We start from the raw sequence: 19,877 nt of genomic DNA, 5'->3' as shown, positions 1-19,877 counted from the left end.
GAACAAATGAATACATACAAATCTTTTTTCTTTCCTGATATTTAATAGATTTGTTGTTCTTTTATTGCATTATTGATTGACTAAATGGATATATATTATATTTATTACATGATTTTAAAAAAAGTTTACAGAGAAGGCAAAATGTGGCTACTTTAAAGGTAAAATACAGCCCCCCCCCCATATTATATCTGCTGCAAAAGGGTCAAATAAGTTTTAAAATGTTTTTTTGTTTTGTTTTTGTCATATAAATAAAACCTATCTTAGTTATTGCATGTATTTGTATTGTATAATCCAGAATGAAAAAGAAGCTATATAGATAGATTAGATACAGACAGACAGACAGACAGACAGACAGACAGACAGATAGATAGATAGATAGATAGATAGATAGATAGATAGATAGATAGATAGATAGATAGATAGATAGATAGATAGATAGATAGATAGATAGATAGATAGATAGATAGATAGATAGATAGATAGATAGATAGATAGATAGATAGATAGATAGATCAATTTTTCTTTGAGGTATTCGTAAATCAGAATATTTCTGAACATACAGTACTTATAAACATCCAATTGTATATTTTAATAAAATTTGAGAAAATTAAAATGTACTTTGCATAAACTCTTTATTATTGCAAGAGAGAGTCATTCTAACAACTAGATGTTGTGAAGGATTACCAGTTAAATCCTAGTCTTTTCTTGGACAGCTGAATGTCAGGGGTCTCATTCAGGTCTTTTATGTTTTGAGTGATTCCGTTCATATAATTGGGCATCTGAACACCCGACTCATCATGGACTAGATAGCTTGGTCTAAGTCCATTGAACATGGGCCCCAGGCCCCCTCCGATGCCCTCTCTGCCAGCCTTCAGGAGCGGGTAGATGTTTCTCCCTGTCTTCTCGGCTGTTTCGATGACTTGTTTGGCATAATTCTGGAACTGGTTTTCCTCCTCAACAATGAGAGCAGTGTTCTTCGCCACAAAGTCCTTCTGTTCTTTCTTTGTACGGTAATCCTTTGCACGTTTTTCAGCCTTCGCAAAACCCATGTTAAATTTGAGAGAAATTATGAGTTCAGTGCTTAAAATAAAACATATTAAGAGCATATTAAGAGCCCATATACACACCATTTCTTGTATGTAGATGTCTTGGAGCACTTTTCCTTCTTCTCTAGCTTTTTGAGCTTGAAGTTCTTGCTTTTTCAGAAAGATTTTATCTGCTTCCTTCTTGGCATTCAGCATCTCCAGAGCTTTTTGTTTTTCTTCCTCTGCCTTTCGTTCCTGCTCTTGCCTCTGATTTGAGTTGAGAAAAAGGTTTATTTCAATAAATGCATTTAAAATTATATAAACACAAAATTACTGTGGTAAAATATCACTATAGTAGCTTTTAGTTTATTTAAAAAAAAGAAATAATCATGCATGCATCCATTAGACAAAGCTTAAAATTGAAATCATAAAAACATTAGCAATAGGACTCATTTACCATGGATTCTCTGTGTGCAGCGATAGATTTCAACATGGCTGCATGTTTTTCTTCTTTCTCACGCTCCTCTCGGGCCTGTCTGGCCTCACGTTCAGCGACCGCTTTTGCGATGATCTCTTCCTCATTACTGATTTCTTGCTGCTTGTGCACAGCTAACTTCTGAATAATAGTCTCTCTGTGTCTCTGAAGCTCTCTAAAGCACAAAAAAAGAAAGAAGACAAATTCAAGCACAGTTCTGAGACAAAGCAAGCACTGGAGATATTCATACTTTCTCTCCAGGGTTCTTGTACTTCACTCGCATAACTTCCATAACCCAGAGTAACCCATAGAAATGTGGATGTCCATTTTTATCTCAGGTATCTTTTAAAATTAGTAGATTTTGTAGATTTATATATGCTGGTTTGCAAGAAAGTTTGCATTTGAAACAAACACTCCGAAAGAGCAGTTTTTAGCTGATTAAATATGAAGCTAAAATGTCAAAATCGATGAAACACATCTAACATAAATGTTTTTGTTTACATAAATGTTTATATTTATATAAGATATAAATGTCTGTATACTCTATATACACACATATATATATTTATAAATACATATATAAGTAAATACATATGTGTATGTATATATACACAGATGCACACACACATATATGTATAAATATATACCTGTATGTTAGATGTGATTAATCAATTTGACAACACTAAAATAAATATAACTTAAAGCTCAATAGAATTTTTTTTGACAAAAGCACATCAAAAAAATCCTAAATCTTATAAAAAATAAAATAAAATAAAAGCCAGCTCAAAACTGAAGTATATAAATAATGGTAAAATAACACCGAAAGCCCATGATGTCTAGAGAATCACAATTTTTTAAATAACTAAAATGCCCCCGAAGTTATTTGATCCTGTCATTTATACCCACCACAGGACACATTTCCATTGCCTTATGTACAGTACCTAAATATTTCCTCCTGTTTTTCTTTCCTCATTTTCATCACTTTTTCTTTATGCCTGGCGAGTTGCTTCCGTTTCTCCTCCTCTTCCTCCTGCCTCCGGGCCTCCGCTGCTTTCATCAGCTCTCTGTTGGTCAAATGGTCCTGATGGAAGACAGAAGATGGGATTTCAAAACAGCATCTGATTCAATCTGTCTGTTTTTTCTGTGTGAATGTTGTCCAACAACCGGCTTACACGAAGAGAATTCATCATGCTTCTCTTCTCTTCCTGTTTCTTGCGCTCTTTCATGGAGTCTTCCCATAGTTGAAGATCTTGGAGTCGCTCAATTTCTTCAGCCTCCTTTTTGACCTCCTGCCTCTCCTGCTCTTTCTTTAATTCATGATCCTTTAACCTAATAGAGAGGGAAACATCAGACTCTCTCAGGTAAGTCCCAGCTAACAGGGAATGTTCTCAGAACTTCAGATAATGTTCTGGCAAGGTTCTCTCAAAGCTGTGGACAAACGTTCTTCCAGTGACATAAATTGTTATCTGTTATCTGGTCTTAAATAATGATCATGCATAGTGAGCATGTATTTACTCATCTCACTAGCACAAAAACAGATACTGTATTCCTCAAAATGATTAAAAGCAGTAAAATGCAACTTCAGAGCATGTTAAACATGTTAAATCTGTGTTTTACGACACTTTTTCAGTCAGCTTCGAAAATGTTCAAGACTTGTTGCACCCTACATTAGTTTTGCCACAATACTAGAATTTAATTTCCATAAGATAGCTTGAAAATGATCAATATTCAATACCATATTCCATTTTTGATACCACAGGGAAGAACTGCCGTAAATAGGCTACACTCCATTGAGACTGCATCCATTGAAAGTCTAGGCAATCATTAATTTCTTCCGAAGAGATCACTTTTATATGATGATAGATTTTAATTTAGGCTTTTATTTATATATAGACATTGCTCTATTACTGTTATCTCACCTAAATGTTTGCTCTCTCAATGTATTTGTGTATTTACAGGAAGGTCTAGATATTTAGGTAAGAAATACTACATAATATGATTAAAGCAATTTATTGTAAAATTATCTTAGATTGTTTTTATTGCAAAAATGAAATGTAGATTAATCAAATAAACTTACAAAAGTTATTCAGTCAGGACCAGTGAGTGACTTTCGCTTTGTGTTTTGTTGTTTGATTAATAACACAGACAGCACGTTAATAAGGCTGCTGTCACTTTAAGAGCTCACGCATGGATCAAATATACTGTTGCACATGAATGTTACACAGACTGTGTTTTTGTGAAAACTCTGCAAGTCTGACATTGTGACAATATTTTTGTGTGTATTTGACAGTTTAAGAGCAACAAGCCGCAAAAAATAAATCAATATGGCACTCACAAGCTGTTTGAAAGGCAATATGTGTGCGCACTTTGGATGTAAGCACGGCTTCCCGTTTGGGAAACACTAATACAAATACTACATGTCACATAATCTCACTTAATTAACCATTTAATATGGAGCTCAAAGAGATTCTGCTCCCTTTTGAACCCTGTCTCTAGAAGCCAGTCAATGAATTGCAGTTTAAGTTACTTCTGTATTGGCTTCATTTTTCCCCAAATGCACTGAAGCATGAATGCACTTTAATTTCTGCTTACTGTAGTTTCAAGCTCTCAGCAATGGCCAGTTGGTCATGTTTCCGCTGCAGGGCTTTCTGCTGCTCCTGATGGATGGCCTGTTCTTCTCTGGAAGCCATTTTGGCCAAGATATCTCTGTCTATGTCTTTTCTGGCATTCTGCTTCATGCGTTTTAGCTCGATCTGAGCCTCTCTTTCCTTCAGAACCTCTGCCAGCATCAGAGCGCTCTAAAAAAAACAAGAGATTCTAGTAGTTTCCACACCATTTTACCACAGAACAAGATTTGTGATGAAATGATGTGAGTCACAAACATGGAAGCCTTTCACTCTGTCGGTCTGGTAGTACTGCTGGGTTTTTGATTTCTCAATAGCCTCTTTTCGTATCTGAGCCTGGTATTTCGCTTCTTCTATGTCAAGTAGTTTCCTCTCCTCTTCTTCGATCGCCTCGCGCATTGTTTTCGCCTCCAGCTTTTTTTGTCGTTGTCCCTGCAAGGACAAAATCAAAATCAGATTAATAAAGGCCTTCTGAAGTAAAACAATGCGTTTTTGTACTAAAAATACCAATATTTAAAACTTTAGTAAATGATCTAGCTTCCACCAGATCGCCTTCTGTATTTAACAAGGAAAAAGTGTAGCACCTGCGAGGTCAAAATGCTTATGCTACGTCTGACTACATTGCACACAAGTTTTCTTTTTTTTTTCTCCGATCTGGCGGAAGCTAGATAATTTACTTTATGAAGTTTTAAATAGTTTTAAATATATAAATAGTTTTAAATTTCAAATATATATATTTCATAATGACGCATCACTTCGCTTCAGAAGGCCAACCCACCGGAGTTGTGTGGAGCAGTTATATGATGGATAGATGCACTTTTATGGACTTCAAAAATTAAACAACAATTCACTGCCGTTATAAAGCTATATAAATCCGATTTTAGTCTTCTGAAAGAATAATGTCATCTACACCTAGGATGACTTGAAGGTGAGTAAATCATGGGATAATTTTCATTTTCGGCTGAACTTTAACACTTTTTAATGAAGAAAACCAGAAATATTAGATCAAGATGTCATTCAAAGAGACATAGATCAGACAGAGAGAAGACGTATTTAAAAAATCACCGGAGTATTAACAAAATTTGTCTTTTTTTACTATAAATTAGTCGTATTTCTTAATAAAAACCAGGGGCCGTCGGACTGGGAGGGTAGTCAGGGCCCGAGGCGGCGGCGGTGGGGGGGATACATATACATGCACTAACATTTATATAGCATTTATGTACATATAAAAGAGGTCCTCTGCAAAACTAAACTTGTAGTTAGGCACTGGTTTGGTAAAAAAAAAAAAAAAAAAAAGTCATTATCACCACCCCTCTCGAATAAGAGAGCTACAAATGCAGAAATGACTGCTATACTTACAGCAATGGTGTTGGACCAGTGTTTGACGAGCTCTTTAGAGCGCATGTGCAGCGCCTCCCGCTGTTCGGCTGCTGCTATGACACTTCTGTTGTGATGATTGACACCGTTCACACTGTCCTGAATGCGCTGCCATTCAGTTTTGGACAAAACTACCACTTGACGAAGGTCTGCTTCTGGTTTCTCCATCTTCGAACTCACAACTATATGCATTCGACAACAGATTTACATGTTATTATAAAAGATGTCATTATTATACATTATTTTCAGATGTTATGGTGCAAAGTATTTTTTTAATTCTCACCTTGTTTACTCGAGCCTTTCCTCCGACCGTACTGGACGACACCTGTTGTTACTGAAGCGGTTGACATTTTACACATTCGTTGATCTCGATATATAATGAGATGCTTTTATATTTGTATTCCTTCATACATCGACAGACTTAGCTAACATGCTCGGACTCTCTACACTGTGTTGCTCAGCAACCATTTAAACTTTTGTTACACTGTTCCCCAGCAACCCCATGAGCAACCCTGCCTGTGAAGTAGGTGACGTCACCCGGTCCGTCCTTAAAGGGCCAGCAAAATAAACTGATTGATTTAGCCTTAAAATTCTTTTAACCATTATGTGATGTAATTAAATAATTTATTAGTGTATACATTTTGATAATATATATGCTCCTGTTAACTTATCTTCCTTGTCTAGCAAACAAACAAACATCTTTAGAATTATTTAAAAATAATAATAATATAGCCTCATTAATACCTCATTAATTAGCCTATTATATTATTCTGTTATAATTATATTTATTAACTTATTTGTTGTTTTATTCAACTTGACCTCTAATTTATCCCCCCCCCCCCCCCCCCCCGCGCCCCCCAAATTAGTCTTGATTAAGTTACAGAACCATGTTGTCACACGTGTTGTATATGCGGGGTAACCTGTTAAAGGCTATCAAAATGTAAACAGTAAAACACATTACTGTCATCAAGTATTTATTTTATTTTTTGAATACTTTTTTGCAATGGTCACATTTCAATAAAACAAACAAAAATTATGATTTTACTAACTTTACTAGATTAATACTTACTGATAAGTCCACAAGACAAGAGAAAAAGGCAACTGAATAAATGTCTGTCATGTGGTCACCTGATTAGTCAGATGCCTGAGCTTGTGTGAAGAATTAGTCCAAATGACCTGTGATAACCTTCTTTTCATCTTATATTCCCTTTAAGCTCAAATAAATCATACACCCATTAAAGTATGGAGGCCCAAACCTGCAGAAACTAAGAATAAATAAATAAATAAATGTAATAATAAGAAATAAGGGGGAAAATTAATAAACAAATAAATGTATTTATGTGAGAATAAATACATAATAAAATATGTTAAGAAATATATAAAAGTGGAAATAAATTAATAAATACAATGAATGAATAAACCAATACATATGTGAGAATAAATAAATAGTAACAGAAAAATACATAAAGAAATATAAAAGTGGAAATAAATGATTAAATTAATGTGGGAACAAATAAATATATAAATAAATAAACAAATAAATGTGAGAAGAAATAAATAAATAATAATAGGAAAATATATAAAGAAATATATAAAAGTGGAAATAAATAAATAAGTAAATGCATGTGGGAACAAACAAATAAATACATTTATGTGAGAATTAATAAATGAATGAATGAATAAATAAATAAATAAATAATAGGAACATAAATAAAAGTGGAAATAAATAAATACCGGTAGGCTACATATAGGCTATGTAGTAAAAATAAATAAATAAATAATAATTGGAAAGTACATGAGCTTGAAGAATATATGAAGAATATATGAAGAATATATGATATATAAAAGTGGAAATAAATAAATAAATACATATAGGCTATGTAGTAAAAATAAATAATTAAATAATAATTGGAAAATACATGAAGAATATATCATATATAAAAGTGGAGATAAATAAATGAGGGAAAAATAAATAAATGTATAAGTGAATAAACGAATATTTATATGTGAATAAATGCAGTAAATAAGGAAGTAAATACATGAACTAATAAATACTTTTAAAAGTTATAAAAAATAAATACAGTAAATAATAAATAAAAATAAAAAGTTATATAACATTTAATTAAGGACTAAATTTAAATAAATATTAATTGTACTTGTTTTATCAAGTAATTTCTTTCTTTCGTTATTTCCTTATTATTTATTTATGTATAATGTCTGCAGGTTTGTGTTTACCGTGCACAGTGGCAGAACGAACTTTAGGGAAGGCGCGTGAAGGGCGGAGTTTAAGGAGGAGGACTGAGTGAGAGTGAGGAGATCTTTAGTGAAAACGCCACAGAACATCAGCGGCGCACGCGATCAGTCATTTGAGTCAGTGCATCAACAGGAATGGCCCCCGTATCAGTCAAACGCGTTTTAATCAGTGAAAGTGTTGATCCATGCTGCAAAACTATTCTTCAAGAGAATGGCATTGAAGTGACGGAGAAGCAGATGACTAAAGAAGAGTTGATGGCAGAGATTCAGGTAAGTGATTCTTCAAGTTCTGCTGCAACTTCACCGGAATAGCAAGTGCATGGATTTGAATCGCCGCCAAGGTAATGGCGTCTTCCAATGCGAGGCAAAATGTGATGAGAAAATATTAGCACGCGAATGCGCGCCTATTGATAAAGTTTGTGTGTGTCTGTGTGTCACCCCTCCTCCTCCTCTTCAAGAGTCTGATGCAACAGCAGCCTGTATCTGCACCATATGAATCATTTCAACCGATTCATTTCAACTAATGATTTTATTAGGCATCAATTAATCAGACTCTTTCTCCGTGCATTATGCTTAATTTATGTGTGTTTGCCCTCTACATGTGTTTTAACTAATGAGATAACGTTATTTGCGTGCTTAGTTCATCATTTTTCATCACCACCCACGCTTCTGTCATTGTATCACTGCACTGCATGCATGCTTTGTTTTGATGTCAATAACATAGAATGGTAATAAAATATAATAGACATAGGAAGGCATGGGCACCAAGTAAAAAAAATAGTACTGAATGCATGGTGACTTGTGAAAATAGGAATAAGTAAAACCTTTTACATGCCAATTGTGTTTATATGTCAAATCTTTTCCCCTTAGAATTATGATGGTTTAGTTGTCCGATCAGCAACTAAAGTTACTGCTGATGTCATCAATGCTGGGAGTAACTTGAAGATCATTGGCCGGGCCGGAACAGGAGTTGACAACGTGGATGTGGATGCAGCAACCAAGAGCGGAATCATTGTCATGAAGTAATGAAGCATGTGGAGTCTTGCTCTGACCTCTATCCTCTGTTTTTTCAATGCTAAAGCAGGTTGCTCTAGTTGTGCTCTCAGTATTCTGTTATTAACGGAATGGTTTGGCCCAAAATGTATTGACTCTTGCGTCATTTTAAGTAGGTATAATATATTATTTTTTTCATCAAATGCACATCTTAGAAGGATTGAAGCAGAATGGCTAGGTATTCCTTTCCTAAACGTTTTTATTTAAAGGGTACACAACACACACACACACCTTCTGACACTCTCATGTTAATATTGAGTACTTCATATCCAGAGAGTCTTCAGTTTTATCAGATTTATAAAAGATACATGCTTTACCGAATCTTTCCAAAAACAGGTTGTTGAGGCGTGCAGTGGGCGGAGCTAAACAGTCACGAACACACACACACACACAAACAATACATCATGGTTAACTTTTGATTCACTATATGTTCGTGTTGTTTACATTTATATGCACTCAGAAACACTCGCAGACATTTGATACAGTTTCGCTCATGACTGGTATCTTTTATCGCTGGGACCACTCCATCTTTCAGTTTCAAACGTTCTGCAAATATAGCTTTGAACTGAGAAGCTTTGAAATGCCCGGAACAAACAAACACACTTGCACAGCTCCGTTGCTGCTCCGGAAAAACTATGTACTGTTCCTTTAACGGTGAGTTATTTGGGAAGCTGAACAAGGTTATCTTTCCCTCACAACCAGAAAAACACTTCTTTAATGACATTGTTTGTCTATAAACAAAATGCCAGCGCTGCCGACGGCTCCCATAATCAGAGCGAAGCTTGTTGATGGATGCGTTCTTGTTCTCGCTCTGGTTGATGATGTGTGTGCATGCTCACCCGGGAGAAGTGTCCATACAAGCAAATCCACCCTTTATGACATCATACAGTGCCATATTTGAAGAAAACTTTCTGAAAGTTATGCAAATTCTGAAGGAGTGTATTTGGCACAGAAATACTCGGGCATACATCTAGCTTATTTTTTGATACTTTAGCCATGTTTAGCATGAGAATCCAACTCTTTAACAGTGTAAATAAGGCTGAATGCATGAAATAGCATTAGACGTCCCCTTTAATGTTTGAGTTTTTATTAATAATGGTAATAGCTGAAAGATTACCTCTTGTTTTGTTTTTTTAGCACTCCAAGCGGAAACACAATCAGTGCTGCTGAGCTCACCTGTGCTCTTTTGATGAGCTTGTCAAGGTAAACTGGCAAAATTATTATTTAATAATCAACTTCTGTTTTAAAGGGTTCATAACATGTTTCGAGATAAATAATTCATTGTATTATGAAATTATTGTAACTTTCAGAACTCAGAAGTCTCTGATGTCTGACTGTATGTCTGAAATAGGGTAGAAAATGGTCAAAAAATTAATTAATAAACTACATTTTTGGTGCTTTGGACTGAAGACGTATAAAATATAATGATTAAAAATGCATGATGTTATCCCTTTAAGCTTTTACAATTATTATTTAAGTTTATATGTTTAATTCCTATGAAACACCTTATTAAAAGGTTTTTTCCTGCATTTCTTAGACATATTCCGCAGGCTGTCATGTCAATGAAAGATGGAAAATGGGATCGTAAAAAGGTATGTATACTTTTTTTGTCCTTTGTTTGTGTGGCTGTTGGCAATCACAGATGAAGTATGTACAGGGCATTGCATTGTAGGATGGAGTATTGCATGCAACAACATCATCCAGATATTCTATGCATACTGAAAGTTTAGAAATACAGTGCACAGGATGAGCCAAAACATTATGACCATCTACCTAATATGCTTTCGGCCATCTGTGTACTCTACAAGACCCCAGAAGGTGTCCTGTGGTATCTGACACTAAGATGTTAGCAGCAGGTCCTTCAAGTCCTGTAGGTTGTGAGGTGGATCCACCCTGGATCGAACTTGTTGGTCCAGCACATCTTACAGATGCTCAATTGGATTGAGATCTGGTAATGTGGAGGCCAGGACAACACCTTAAACACTCCATCATGTTCCTCAAACCATTCCTTAACAATGTGTGCAGTGTGGCAGGATGCATTATCCTACTGAAAGAGGCCATGTCCACCAGGGAACACCACTGTCATTAAGGGGTGTACTTGGTCTCCACTCTGCAACAATGTTAAGGTAGGTGGCACGTAACTGAAGCTTTAGCGCCTTGATCGCCCTCAAATACCTAGGTCCTAGTATAGCCGCCACTCCGTGTTTTGTAATTGACGCGAGGCAAACTAGACAATCAAATTACACTTTAAATCCCCCCCCCCCACAAAAATAAATAAATAAATAAATAAAAATAAGTTTAGTTATTTGATGATATAAAACGGGGGGTGTAACATCATGATTGACAGCTGAGATCGACGTCTTTTCTGAGTGTTGTCACTGAGGCACTAACACACTTTTTCTGGATTTTTGGGAGCAGATTGGAGTTTTAGCTTTAATTTCTACATTTCCATAACTGTTTTTTTTTTCACACCAACATAATTAATTGTTCTGCATCTGTGAGAGTGTGAGCGGGCTTTTGATATCGCAAATCTCTACTGCGCACTGTGCGCAGCCTCCGGTCCCAAGATGTCAGCACCGTGCGGGGCGCCTGAAGCTTCAACTCTGGTCAGCAGAAACAGATGAAGTCACGTCATTCACATTTTTTTATGGTCTATGGTTGTGACTCATTCCTCCCGTAACCATCCTTTAAAAATGTATGTCTCTCCTTCTGTTTTTCTTAGACAGGATGGGATAGCCTTTGTTGCCCTCGTGCATCTACGAGCCTTGGGGACCCAACATGTTGATATGACTCTCCTCAGATCACTGTTGGTAAATTTACACCACTGCTGATCGAGAGCAACCGAGCGTTACTCTCTGACCCAGTTGCCTTACCATAACAATTTGGCCCTGGTCAGAGTAGCTCCGATCTTTATTTCTGTCCATTTCTCCTTATTCCTTGATTACGAGAACTGATTGTTTGCTTGCCGTCTAATCTACCCAGACCTTAATATGTGGCCGTGTTCGGAAATAATCAATGTCCTTCTCTTCACCTGTGAGTGGTCATCATAATGTTTTGGCTTATTAGTGTACAAAGTACATACTGCAGAAACAGTGTGCCAGTATGCCATTCCATAGCCATGCCTTCCTGTCTGTGTTAACTCAGTCATCACTAATCAGATGTGATCACTGAATGTGTTGCTTCGCATTGTTATGGTAGATGGCTGAGTGCTTTGCTAATGATTCTGCAGTTCATGGGTGCAGAGCTGTATGGAAAAGTTCTTGGAATTGTAGGGCTCGGAAGAATCGGCAAAGAGGTGGCGACAAGAATGCAGTCCTTTGGTATGAAGGTAAGATTTTGTGACCTAAAAACGGACTTGATTTAAATGCAGGCATAATAGTGATTTAGTTAAGTATTTTATTGCTTTAACAAGATGGAACTTTTTGCATCCCTAACAGACCATTGGGTACGACCCCATCACGCCTCCGGAGGTTTCTGCGGGCTGGGGTGTGGATCAGATGTCTCTGGAGCAGCTGTGGCCGCAGTGTGATTATATCACAGTCCACACTCCGCTCATGCCCTCCACCACAGGTACACACAACCAAAACAGGACATGTGTTTTTGGCAGTTTGCTCAGGCTGCATAATTTTGTTAAATAATAGAATTGTGATTATTTTGACAAATATTGCAATTCATCTCATCCCATATTGCCACTGCTTTGATGCAAGACTAAAATCCTGAGGTATCTCCATTTAATCTAATAGAATAAATACTTTTTTTTATTGTTGAATATTGGAAAAAAAAATCCCAATTTCAATAAATCCATCCATGCATAAATTGAGAGACAATTCCCAATTTCAACAAAAACATCATCCACCCATCCATAGAAAGAGAGATAAAATCTCAATTTCCGTCCATCTTTAGAGATGAAATCCCAATTTCTATCCGTCCATCAAGAGACAAAATCCCAATTTCCATCAAGAGACAAAATCCCAATTTCCATCAAGAGACAAAATCCCAATTTCCATCCATCAATTGAGAGATAAAGTCCCATTTTCCATCCACCCATCCATAGAAAGAGAGATAAAATCCCAATTTCCATCCATCAACCGAGAGATAAAGTCCCATTTTCCATCCACCCATTTAGAGACAAAATCCCAATTTTTATCCGTCCATCCAGAGACACAATCTCAATTTCCATCTGTCCATCCAGAGACAAAATCCTAATTTCCATCCACCGATAGAGAGCTAAAATCCCTATTTCCATCCATCCATTGAGAGATAAGGCCCCATTTTCCATCCGTCCATCCATAGACAAAATTTCAATTTTCATCCGTCCGTCCTTGCTGCTAGAATTGCCTGCGTGTAAAATCAACCCTTTGGTGATGTACTACACAGGTCTCCTCATTGACACCTTGGGGGAAAAAAATCCCAATTTCAATAAAAACATCCATCCATCCACCCATCCATAGATAGAGAGACAAAATCCCAATTTCCATCCGTCCATCCAGAGACAAAATCCCAATTTCCATCCGTCCATCCAGAGACAAAATCCCAATTTCCATCCGTCTATCCAGAGACAAAATCCCAATTTCCATCCACCCAGCCAGAGACAAAATCCCAATTTCCATCCAGAGACAAAATCCCAATTTCCATACACCAATAGAAAGCTAAAATCCCAATTTCCATACACCAATAGAAAGCTAAAATCCCAATTTCCATACACCGATAGAAAGCTAAAATCCCAATTTCCATACACCAATAGAAAGCTAAAATCCCAATTTCCATACACCAATAGAAAGCTAAAATCCCAATTTCCGTCCATCCATCCAGAGACAAAATCTCAATTTCCATCTGTCCGTCCTTGCTGATAGAATTGTCTCAGTGTAAAATCAACTCTTTGGTGATGTACTACATAGGTCTCCTCATTGACACCTTGAAAAATAATAATAATCCCAATTTCAATAAATTCATCCATCCATAAATAGAGAGAGAATTCCCAATTTCAATAAAAATATCCATCCATCCACCCATCTATAGATAGAGAGATAAAATCCCAATTTCCATCCGTCAATCCAGAGACAAAATCCCAATTTCCATCCGTCCATCCAGAGACAAAATCCCAATTTCCATCCGTCAATCCAGAGACAAAATCCTAATTTCCATCCATCCATCGAGAGATAAAGTCCCATTTTTCCATATGTCCATTTAGAGACAAAATCCCAATTTCCATCTGTCCGTCCTTGCTGCTAGAATTGCCCCAGTGTAAAATCAATCCTTTGGTGATGTACTCCACAGGTCTCCTCAATGACGCCTCATTTGCGAAGTGTAAGAAGGGTGTGAAGGTGGTGAACTGTGCTCGTGGTGGGATCATCGATGAAGCCGCCCTCCTCCGGGCTCTGGAGTCGGGGCAGTGTGGAGGAGCGGGACTGGATGTGTTTGTGGAGGTCAGAGCTTGTATGTCACCCAGACAGAGAGAAACCATTTGGCTTTTTGCTGCATAAATATAAACAAATGACATTACATGCAAAAATATTTAAAGTATTAATATTAATGTTGCTGTTATTTTGGGGCATTCAGGAGCCTCCAAAGGACCGGGCGCTGGTGAACCATCCCAATGTAGTCAGCTGTCCTCATCTGGGAGCCAGCACTAAAGAAGCTCAAGCTCGGTGTGGGAAGGATATCGCCCTGCAGATTGTGGACATGGTTACTGGCAAAGCATTAGTGGGAGCTGTGAGTCACGCTCTGTTTTAATCTCTCAACTTAACTTTATAATAGTGCAATATTTGATAAACATGGAACTGTTTTTTTCCCCCACTAATTTTTTAAGGACATTTTGTATACTTATGAGGTTATTTTTCTAACCATATGAAAGAGTATCCTTATATGTTAAATAGTTCAGGTAAAATACAAATTTAAAATCAGAACAATTACAAACAATTATTGAACACAAAAGTATCTGTAAGTAATGCAATGAAGAATTTTATTTTGTAGGACAAAAATGTCATCGTCGGATAGAGTAGAGAGTGACTAGCGCTCTGTAGCAAAGTTTGTCTTTTTAGGGCTACTGTAGAAACATGACGCCGCAAAATGGCGACTTCACTGTAAGGGGACCCGCGGTGTGTAGATAGAAATGGCTCATTGTAAGATAAAAAAAACATAACGCTTCATTATGTAAGGTCTTTATACTCCACTGAAAATATAGTTATGTATATTATACTGCATTTCTGCCAATAGATCCTCATAAATACTACAAACTGCACCTTTAAATCCATATTCCACCATGCAAAACCTGGAAATATCAACAATTTTGAACATTAAATGGATTTATTTGTTTAAATTCAGCATGAAATGAGCATTTACCTTGATCTCATTGTAAACAGTTAATCCATGTTTAAATTAAGCTATACATTTTTTTATCAATTTCATAACGGACATAAAATCTTCCAGTAACTTTCCTGCACTCTTCTGCAAGCTCGCATTCAGATCCGCTTCCATCCAATCAACAACTGATGGAAAGAATCAGTCCCTGCCCTTGATTTTATTTGTTTTTTGATGATTTTTCACTTGGATGTGTATTGCAATACAGTAGACCAGATCATAACTTAATCTCTTTATTCCCCTCAGGTCAATGCTCAGGTGTTGGTCAGTACCTTCTCTCCAGACTCTCATCAGTGGATTCGGCTGGGAGAGTCCATGGGCAGAGTGTTAAAGGCCTGCAGCACTTCTAAAGAACCCTACAGTCTGGTCCATGTCACATCACTTGGTAGGTCAATTATTAAGGAATAAATTAGCTGAATATATTGTCAGCTTTTGTCATTAACTCCCCAATAACCATTGAGAACAATTTATTTAATGCAGGATGGGACACACAAGACTTGCGCAAGCACACATATTTACTGCCATGAGAAAGCTTTTTCATATGTACAAATGAGTTTGCTGTCTGTCAGACATATTTTATTGAATTGTAATATTTCTACTCTTCTGAGAAATTTTTTGGATTCTGTATAAACCCTTTTTCAAAATAATCCACATCTAGGTCTTACATATCTTAACCGTGTGTGGCCACTACAGATGTACAACTCTCTGAATGAATAATTTGGAGTTATTAACTCCATATTATAAGATGTGGAATCATTATGTTCTTGCTTTTAAATTAATTTAATAATGCCTATAATAATGGTTTTTTATTATTATTGAAAAGGATACAATTCACATGTTCACATTTGTCACTTTTACAACTTAACGAGTTTTATAAAAATACTTGTTAATCAGGAATAGCAAAAATCTTCTGTTACAAGTTCTTCATACAACAAAACTTCTCAATGTATCTTCAGTTTCACACAGAAACTATTCTCAAAAGAAGGGGGAGGTAGTTGCATTAAAAAGCAAAACATCCATTATATATCAAAAAGGTATTTGTTTCAATATACTCAATATATACACAATCCATTTGGACCAGAAATCAACAAGAAAATAATTCAGAAAATTCACATAAAATGTAATGCTCCAAACTAATAATATTTTTTAAAACACCAATCCAATCCTGTATTTGTAAAGCATAATGTTTATAACAGTATGTAGTTAGGGTTTGCTTGATGAATTATTCAAAATATGTATTTGTTCCTCCTTTCCCAGAAAACCATCAACACAATGCCCAAATAAAGAACCTCCAAACTGCAATCAATTGAAGTGCCTAGAATCTTTTTTATAGTTCTCGCCATGAAAATAGTCAAAGAATCAAACGCACATAATTAACTTTGTCTTGATGAAACAATAGATTACTTTAAAATTTTCATGATTACCTTTCTTCTGTATTAAAACTAAAGTACTTGCAAATGAAATGATGACAATTATGTTTTGGGGTAAACAATTATTATAATCTAGGCTTTACATTTGATCATCAACAGTGCAAGGCTGCCATCTTGTGGCAAGATCATGCATGTGTATTTTACCATTACTGTTATTATCTTACTATTCATATATAATGTGTTTGTTTATTTTTGCTATTCAGGGGAGTCCTTGAAGAAGTCCACTGGGTTTTTGAGCTCAGCAGCTGTGGTTGGTTTACTCACTGAAGGTCCTCAGAAGGGCCCCAACTTGGTGAATGCACTGCCTCTAGCTGCAGAGACTGGAATTACTGTAAGACAACTTTATGAAACCATAGTTTCATATTTCCGAACTACTCTGTATTTTACATTAAATCTGTCTCTGTCACAAACCGCCAGATGAAGACGGATCATAACGACTCAAATGACCGTGTGGCGTGTGTTGTGGAGATCTCTGTGAACGGCAGTAGCCATAAGGCTGTTGGCTCGGTGCAGGCTGGGGTTCCTGTGCTGTTGGAGCTGAATGGAAGTGTATTTCGACAGCCTGTTCCTCTCAGCGGACACCTGCTGTTCTTTAAGGCTGCCACCTCCACTGAGCTCCTGCTCTCCATAACCGGTAAAGACTCATTCATATTCTGCACAAATAGCCTTTAAACGGATAGGTCACCCTAAAATTCTGTCGTTAATTACTCACCATCATGGCGCTCCAAATCCAAAGACTTTCCTTCATCTTTTTGAGGAAATCTGAGAGTTTTCTGTCCCTCCATTGACAGCTACGCAACTACCACTTTGACACTTCAAAAAGAGATCATAAACTAATGAGTTGAGCGGTTTAGTTCAATATTCTGAAGAGACTCAATCACTTTATCTGATAACCAGATTGAATTTAGGCTTTCACATTTAAACGTTGATCATCAAACATAAACTTAACCGAACCAGCTTGATGTGCAAGAACAAACCTAATTGGTTCGTGCTGAAGCTCAAACGTGCTGCGTAACACGAGAATGAACTTCATTGGTTGTTGATGAAGCTCGAACGTGCTGCGGGAACATGTATCAGCAAGCGTCAATAGCGGACGAGAAAACCTGCACAATTTAAAATTACTACAGATAAAAGATTACTTCAAAATCCCAAAAATGAAATTGATGTTGAAACAGCGGATTGATTCATGATTTGGATCGCGTGTCAAACTTCTGAAATCACGTGACATGTGATCCGAATCATGAATCAATCCGCTGATTTATGACCGTTTGAATCTTTATTTGTGGTTTGAAAACAAATGCGGAAGAGAAGACAAAGCTGAATGAAGTCTTTTTGTTATTTCGATGCTTCAAGAGATTCTAATGAACCAACTGATGTCTCATATGGACTACTTTGATGATGTTTTTTTACCTTTCTGGACATGGACAGTATAGTGTGCATACACGCTCTCACACTAAATATAAAATATCTTAAACTGTGTTCCGAAGATGAACGGAGGTCTTACGGGTGTGGAATGACATTAAGGTGAGTCATTAATGACATCATTTTTGGGTGAACTAACCCTTTAAAGGTGCACTATGTAGTATTTTTGCAGTAAAATATCCTAAAACCATTAGGCTGGTGTTATATATTTTGTTCAGTTGAGTTCTTACAATATCCCAAATGTTTTCAACTATTTGTAAATTGTGAGAAAATTGCTATTTTAGAATTTTTTTTTATTGCTATTTTATTTAGAAAATTGCTATTTTTAGCACCCTTTCCTCGTTAGACCTTCTTACGTCTGATCGATTGGATCTCACAACTCCAAAAACGGCAGATAAAATTACCAAATAGACACTATCTTTATAAATAAACCACATATTTAATCATTAAACAAGTACATTCTCGCCTGAAAAAGTCTTAAAACAAAAAAAATGTGACGCATTAACAGTAGTATTTTTAAATTACGTGGGGTTTCTCATCCGCTACTGACACTTGCTGGTCGGACTCGGTGCGAGATGTATTCTGGGATGTCACCTCTCTCCCTTCTCGATGCATTCTCGATAAAAGGGGTTGATCAAGGACACATCCAGGGATTTGAAATGTAGCCTGCTTGGAAAAGTACTTGAGCAGTGACTGTTTCACAAGTCCACGAGAACACAAGTACAGACAAGTACGCATATTGAGAATTGGCCCGTTTATTGATGCTTTCCTATCTTCCTCAGGGGTTTTAGCGGCTGCAGGTGTGGAGCTGGAGTCCTTCAGTGCCTCTACTGCCAGCAGTGGTGACCAGTGGTACTGCATGGGGATTTCTTCACTGCTGGGGGACATTGGTGCCTTGAAGTCTTTAGTGAAAGAGGCTGCACAGCTCACTGTTTGAATCTCTGTCACTGAGCCTGATCTGAACCACTTAACATTCCAGCATCTAAAGCTCTAGCCTAACTGAGTTTCATTACTTACTGTTACTTACATTGTTCACAACACCCAAATCACTACAATTTTTACTTTTTGTTGTTATTAGTTTACTAAACCTTATTTGTAATGCTGATATGTGAATGTGTTTGATTAAAACAGTAACCATCAGTGCTTGCAGTGGATTGTGTCTCTTTTTATCATTCTAAAGGGTTGACATTTTTTACCATCATGTAAAAAAAAAACTAAAAAAAACATGACGTTAAATAACTGAAGCCAATTTGTAATGCTAATATAGTCATTCAATGAACCCTGTGCCTTTTTTCATGTTTCTTTTTGGGACTGCCCCTACCTCCGTTTCCAACTTATTAACAAATATGCAAATATGCAGTAACAAATAGCAGTTTGTTTTACGTAACACCCCCCACCCCCACCCCCATATATATATGCATACATACTAACACACATATATATATATATATATATATATATATATATATATATGTACACACACACACATATATATATATATATATATATATATATATATATAAATATATACATATATATATACATATATAAAGATAGTACTCTGCAATGTTATTAAAAACGTTTAATATTAAAATCTTAATATTTTGATCACATTTTATTTTGGTAATTGGGATGACCATAAAAACAAAGTGATCTCAAGATAATAAATAACTTTAGTGCCTTATTCCCAAAACCACTTTTTGAGTAAAATCACACAGCCCTTATTCTGTGCTTCTCTTTAGCGATAGATATGGATGATACACTTATTGCTTATATATGACCCAGGACCACAAAACCAGTCGGGTACATCATCTGAAAGCTGCTAGGATAGGACAATATTTTGCCAAGATAAAACTCT

General features: G+C 36.3%; 2 protein-coding genes across 2 annotated transcripts; one reads left to right on the top strand and one right to left on the bottom strand.

The window, feature by feature from the left end:
• Positions 1-43: 43 nt before the first annotated feature.
• Positions 44-5,988, bottom strand: cfap210 (cilia and flagella associated protein 210). Its single transcript, XM_067444511.1, has 9 exons — positions 5,785-5,988; positions 5,484-5,683; positions 4,383-4,556; positions 4,093-4,298; positions 2,673-2,829; positions 2,442-2,581; positions 1,483-1,675; positions 1,128-1,292; positions 44-1,034 (listed from the first exon to the last, which is right to left on the bottom strand). The coding sequence occupies exons 1-9, from the start codon at positions 5,858-5,860 to the stop codon at positions 681-683; spliced, it is 1,665 nt and encodes a 554-aa protein (XP_067300612.1). The 5' UTR covers positions 5,861-5,988; the 3' UTR covers positions 44-680.
• Positions 5,989-7,792: 1,804 nt separating this feature from the next.
• On the top strand, positions 7,793-19,159 carry phgdh (phosphoglycerate dehydrogenase). Its single transcript, XM_067444513.1, has 12 exons — positions 7,793-8,024; positions 8,625-8,776; positions 9,945-10,010; positions 10,345-10,399; positions 12,037-12,135; positions 12,245-12,377; positions 14,085-14,233; positions 14,367-14,519; positions 15,414-15,552; positions 16,801-16,928; positions 17,015-17,231; positions 18,802-19,159. Exons 1-12 carry the CDS (start codon positions 7,890-7,892, stop codon positions 18,954-18,956), a joined length of 1,581 nt encoding a protein of 526 aa, XP_067300614.1. The 5' UTR covers positions 7,793-7,889; the 3' UTR covers positions 18,957-19,159.
• The last annotated feature ends 718 nt before the right edge of the window (positions 19,160-19,877 follow it).

Source organism: Pseudorasbora parva, chromosome 5 (assembly GCF_024679245.1).
Source record: "Pseudorasbora parva isolate DD20220531a chromosome 5, ASM2467924v1, whole genome shotgun sequence".
Classification (NCBI taxonomy): Eukaryota; Metazoa; Chordata; class Actinopteri; order Cypriniformes; family Gobionidae; genus Pseudorasbora; species Pseudorasbora parva.
This window is presented reverse-complemented; position numbering and strand designations above follow the sequence as displayed.